The 5,783-nt window shown below is 46.7% G+C and overlaps 1 protein-coding gene and 1 non-coding gene across 3 annotated transcripts; one reads left to right on the top strand and one right to left on the bottom strand.

The window, feature by feature from the left end:
• Positions 1 to 2,883: 2,883 nt before the first annotated feature.
• LOC119466743 lies at positions 2,884 to 3,024 on the bottom strand. The gene has a single exon (XR_005195206.1). It is a non-coding gene; the product is annotated as a U4 spliceosomal RNA (small nuclear RNA).
• Positions 3,025 to 3,107: 83 nt separating this feature from the next.
• PSMB6 (proteasome 20S subunit beta 6) lies at positions 3,108 to 5,715 on the top strand. Of its 2 annotated transcripts, none has more exons than XM_017496786.2 (6): positions 3,108 to 3,255; positions 3,691 to 3,758; positions 4,655 to 4,786; positions 4,899 to 5,028; positions 5,228 to 5,372; positions 5,479 to 5,543. In XM_017496786.2, exons 1-6 carry the CDS (start codon positions 3,154 to 3,156, stop codon positions 5,541 to 5,543), a joined length of 642 nt encoding a protein of 213 aa, XP_017352275.1. In that variant the 5' UTR covers positions 3,108 to 3,153. The 2 variants fall into 2 exon arrangements, with proteins under 2 accessions (XP_017352275.1, XP_017352274.1); XM_017496785.2 differs by having other exon boundaries at positions 3,110 to 3,255; positions 5,499 to 5,715.
• Positions 5,716 to 5,783: the final 68 nt, after the last annotated feature.

The raw sequence follows: 5,783 nt of genomic DNA, 5'->3' as shown, positions 1-5,783 counted from the left end.
CTCGGCCTCCCAAAGTGCTGGGATTACAGGCTTGAGCCACCGCGCCCGGCCTGTGTTCCGTCTTTGTGAATAAATGTCACCCTCGCCCTTCAGCCACCCCAGCACATGCGCGTCATGCCTCACACCAAGCAGGTGCTCAGCCCCATAATGCATGTTTATTAAACGACTCCATGGCCACTCCCACAACAATAGTGAACATGAAAGACCTTGCTGTTTCATACACTGATAACTCCCAAATCATAACTTCAATCCACTTTCTCCTGGACTCCAGAATCCTACATATTTAATTGTCTATTCGGTATTTCCACTTCGATGTCACCTAAGCATAGCAAATCCACCATGTCCAACACTAAGCTCCAATATGCCCTGCCCACGAAAATTCTCCCTTCAGAGTCTTTGCTAGCCCAGTGAATGGTACTTCTATTCTTCCAGGTCCTTAGACCAAAAACCTTGTCATCCTGACCCGTCTGTTTCTCCTTCATCACACCAACATCCAATCTGTGAAAAGCTGACCAATGCCCACTTTCTCCACTGCTAGTACCTTTGACTATGAAGAGAGAATATATCCTAGATTACTGCAATAGCCTTCTCATTGTTTCTCTGTCCATCCTTCCCCTCCCTGTAATATATTTTATTGTATTTTATTTTTTGTGTCCCCTCTTCCATCCCTATATATATATTTTTTTTAAGATAGAATATTGCTGTGTCACCCAGGCTAGAATGCAGTGGTGCGATCTCAGTTCACTGCAACCTCCACCTCCTGCGTAGCTGGGATTACAGACACCCGCCACCATGCCTGGCTAATTTTTTGTATTTTTAGTAGAGACGGGGTTTTGCCATGATGGCCAGGCTAGTCTTGAACTCCTGACCTAGTGATCTGCCCACCTTGGCCTCCCAAAGTACTAGGATTACAGGTGTGAGCCACTGCACCTGGCAATGTATTTTATTTTATCTATTTATTTACTTACTTATCTTTAGATGGAGTTTCACTCTTGTCACTCAAGCTGGAGTGCAATGGTGTGATCTTCGCTCACTGCAACCTGCACCTCCCAGGATCAAGTGATTCTCCTGCCTCAGCATCCTGAATAGCTATTTCCCAGCACCTCACCAGCCCCTAGCCTGTCCGGAGAGAGAAGCCCTCAGTGCGCTGAGGCGCAAAGGATTAATAGTTAACCTACTAAGGTCCCCTTCCCCAGTGCCCTTCGCCCCAAAGGGCAGCTGCCCTGAGTGCAAGGAACTGGATGAAGGGAATTTGGGGGATTGGACAGCAGGGACAGATGGACTGTGCATTTCCCTTCCCTGTAGGGCCAGCTGTAGTAATAGGAACTCTGTATTGAGAAGAGAGGTAGGAGTCAGAACAGCTCCCCTACTGAGCAGTGGTGTGGGCCCCAAATTCACTCTGGGCTTGAGTTCCCTCCACTGTAAATTGAGGATAATAATAGGTACTTTGCAGGCCTCATGTGAGGATTAAATGATAATGTATGAGAAAACACTAACTAAATGGAAAAGCTGACCACAATTTCCCTACAAATCCTTTTTTTTTTTTTTTTTTTTTAAACGAAGTTTCACTCTTGTTGCCCAGGCTGGGGCAGTGGCGCAATCTCAGCTCACTGCAACCGTTGCTTCCAGTTTCAAGACTTTTCCCTAAGCCTTTCCTCTAAAACGAGAAACAAGACAAAGATGTCTGCTTTTGCCAATCTATGCAACATTGTACTGGAGTAACTAGCCAAAGCAACTAGGCAAGATAATGAAATAAAAGGCAGCCAGATTGGAAAGTAAGAGGTAAAACTATCTATTTGCAGATGATATGGTGGTTTATATAGAAAAACCCTAAAGGATATACAGACAAACTATTAGAACTAATAAATGGTTCAATGAAGTTGCAGGAAACAATATCAAAATCAAATTCAGCTATACTTCATTCATTTTTCTTTTTTTTGGAGATGGAGTTTTGCTCGAGTTGCCCAGGCTGGAGTGCAATGGCATGATCTTGGCTCACCACAATTTCTGCCTCCTGGATTCAAGCAATTCTTCTGCCTCAGCTTCCTGAGTAGCTGGGATTACAGGCATGTGCCACAATGCCCAGCTAATTTTGTATTTTTAGTAGAGACGGGGTTTCTCCACGTTGGTCAGACTGGTCTCGAACTCCCAACCTCAGGTGATTCACCCACCTCGGTATCCCAAAGTGTTGGGATTATAGGCATGAGCCACCACATTCGGCCAAAAATCAGTTATATTTCTATGTACTAGCAATGAACAATCCAAAAATGAAATTAAGAAGACAACATCACTTATAATAGCATAAAAAAGAATAAAATACTTGGGAACAAATTTAACCAAAGAAGTGCAAGACCTATACATTGAAAACTATAAAACACTGTTAAAAAGAAATTAAAGAAGATCTAAATAAATGGCTTTAACTACGATAATGCACAATAGCAAGTGTTGGTGAGGTTGTGGAACATTGGAACCCTCATACATGGCTTGTAGGAATGTAAAATAGTGCAGCTTCTGTGGAAAAGTTTGTCGGTTGCTCAAAATGTTAAACACATAGTTACCATAGAACCCATAAATTCCACTGCCAGCATGTACTCCTAAGTATGTAACTAAAAGAAATGAAAATATGGTGTGGTCACTTTAACCCAGTGACTCTCTTTAAACCAGAGACTCTCAGGTTTATTTTGTGGGCCCTTCGGACTGCAACTCCATAAGATCAGCACGGCGAAGGACACTGGGACGGCTTTTCTTGCAGACTTTTTTGTTTCGTGTGCTGCTGACCACGCTACCATCAAATGCTCACTGTCGCAAAAGGACCGTCTCCAAGCAATACTGAACTTTTCTTTTTTTCTTTTTTATATTTTATTTATATTTTTTATAATTCAGTCTCCGTAGAGACTGTCAAAAAATGCCAATGCCGACTATATTTCAAGTCGTCATGGCAGGGTATTGGGAAAAGTTTTCAATCAGCAATAATCGCGCCTCGGATAAACCTCATTGGCTACGATATTGCGACTGCGCAAAGCTTGAACTTTTCTTTTCCCTTCTGCCGTCAACCTCGGAGTAGCTTCGCTCCCAGAAGGCTTCAAAGCGCGACTAAAGAGCGTGACAGAGCGCTTTACGACAGTTGCTTTGAGGCAATACCGGAGGAGAAAGATGGCGGCCACCTTGCTAGCTGCTCGGGGAGTCGGGCTGGCACCGGCCTGGGGGCCGGAGGCCTTCACTCCGGACTGGGAAAGCCGAGAAGTCTCCACAGGGGTAAGAAAAGAGTCGGGGCTCATAAGATGTGCACAAGGCTTGACGCGATGGGAAGATAAAGGCTGAGTGAGGTTGAGAGATCTGGCAGGGGCGGAGGAAAGGTGGAATGTGTTGTGCTCCAGGAATGGGGAGAGGCACCCCGAGGATGGTGGAGTAGTGTGGTACCTTCGTAGTGGGAGATGGCGGGTGGACTGAAATGGGGAATTCTGGAATCCTGCGAGGCCAGTGAAAACTCTGGGCTTAAGTCCGGGATGAGTGTTTTGGGATTTGAGGGTTGGCATTCTGGTATTCTGCGGGGCGCTGAGAACCCTTTAAGACTTGAAAATGGTTCAGCGGCGCACAGATTTTGTATTTTGGGAACTAGGTAGAGAGATCACTGAGGTTTGTGTATGCTAGAGAATGTGGAAAGACTCATTCCTTTTTCCCTTTTCCCAGACCACTATCATGGCAGTGCAGTTTGATGGGGGCGTGGTTCTGGGGGCGGACTCCAGAACAACCACTGGGTGAGCTCACGACAGATTTGTGAAAGGTCTTCCCATCTTCCTTTTTCTTTTCCGCCCACCCTAATCCTCCACAGACCACTGTGGGAAGAGAGGTTTCTTCTCTCCCTGGAGATAAAGATTTGTCCCAGCTTTTATTACTTTCAGTTTCTCTCACTCTTTAGTGGAATCCTTAGAAAAGTCTGTTCTTCAGCCTGCTTCAGTTTGGATGAGAATAGGCAATACTGGAGGCTAGGCACAGTGGCTCACGCCTGTAATCCCAGCAGTTTGGGAGGCCGAGGCGGGTGGATCACCTGAGGTCAGGAGTTCGAGACCAGCCTAGCCAACATGGTGAAACCCTGTCTCTACTAAAAAATACAAAAATTAGCCGGGCGTAGCACACACGCCTGCAGTCCCAGCTACTTGGGACTGCTAAGGCAAGATAATTGCTTGAACCCAGGAGGCAGAGGTTGCAGTGAGCAGAGATTGCATCACTGCACTCCAGCCTGGGCGACAGAGCAAGACTCCATCTCAAATAAAGAAAAAAGAGGCCGGGCGCAGTGGATCACGAGGTCAAGAGATCGAGACCATCCTGGCCAACATGGTGAAACCTAGTCTGTACTAAAAATACAAAAATTAACTGGGCGTGGTGGCATGCACCTGTAGTCCTAAATACTCAGGAGGCTGAGGAAAGAGAAAAAGAGAATCGCTTGAACCCAGGAGGCAGAGGTTGCAGTGAGCCAAGGTCACGCCATTACACTCCAGCCTGGCGACAGAGCAAGACTCTGTCTCCAAAAAACAAGAAAAGAAAAAAAGGCAATACTGGACATCCTATCCCTGAGCCCTAAGAGAGTGGGTGGTGATGGGATTGGGGTGAAAGACAGGTGGGCTCCTTTCCTCACCCTTCTGCCCTCTTGCAGGTCCTACATTGCCAATCGAGTGACTGACAAGCTGACTCCTATTCACGACCGCATTTTCTGCTGTCGCTCGGGCTCAGCAGCTGATACCCAGGCAGTAGCTGATGCTGTCACTTACCAGCTCGGTTTCCACAGGTGCCTGTGGGCAGGGGAAGAGCAAGTATCTGAAGGGAGTTGGAAGCTGAGGAGCTAAATGGCCTGACTCCCAGGTCCTGAAACTTTCTCTGTGACTTTCCTGACCCTCTAGCATTGAACTGAATGAGCCTCCACTGGTACACACAGCAGCCAGCCTGTTTAAGGAGATGTGTTACCGATACCGGGAAGACTTGATGGCAGGAATCATCATCGCAGGCTGGGATCCTCAAGAAGGAGGGCAGGTCAGATCCCCACCCCCAACCAGAGCACACTTGAGCCAGGCCTTTTATCCTCTCCCAGACATTTTCTTTTTTCTTTCCAGTCTCTGCCTCACTTATACTTAGTATTAATGCTTCTCAGACCAGTAGCACAATGGACAGATGAATGTACATGTGTTGGAGGGAGGATACGACTGGTGACTCTTCTCCGTCTGTCTGGCAGGTGTACTCAGTGCCTATGGGAGGTATGATGGTAAGGCAGTCCTTTGCCATTGGAGGCTCTGGGAGCTCCTACATCTACGGCTATGTTGATGCTACATACCGGGAAGGCATGACCAAGGAAGAGTGTCTACAATTCACTGCCAATGGTAAGAGCTTGAGTTTCTGGGTCTATGAGCTTTAACCCCAACAACCCAAGGCAGGCCAACATTCCTCATTACTTGCAGTAATCCCAGCATCTGACTCTGAACCCAGCTTACTCCTTTTATCCACAGCTCTCGCTTTGGCCATGGAGCGGGATGGCTCCAGTGGAGGAGTGATCCGCCTGGCAGCCATTGCAGAGTCAGGGGTAGAGCGGCAAGTACTTTTGGGAGACCAGATACCCAAATTCACCATTGCCACTTTACCACCCCCCTGAGTCCTGGGATTCTAGTATGCAATAAAAGATAACCCCGTACTGATGCAAAATTTAATAAAGTCTGTCAAAGAGAATCTTTGTAGTTTGGGGTTCTTTTTTTGACTTCAAGCCTGAATTTGTCTAGCCCATTCCTATTTATATA

The sequence above is a fragment of the Cebus imitator genome, unplaced genomic scaffold (assembly GCF_001604975.1).
Source record: "Cebus imitator isolate Cc_AM_T3 unplaced genomic scaffold, Cebus_imitator-1.0 Scaffold223, whole genome shotgun sequence".
Taxonomy (NCBI): Eukaryota; Metazoa; Chordata; class Mammalia; order Primates; family Cebidae; genus Cebus; species Cebus imitator.
The sequence above is the reverse complement of the archived record's forward strand: the minus strand, read 5'-3'. Positions and strand labels throughout refer to the sequence as shown.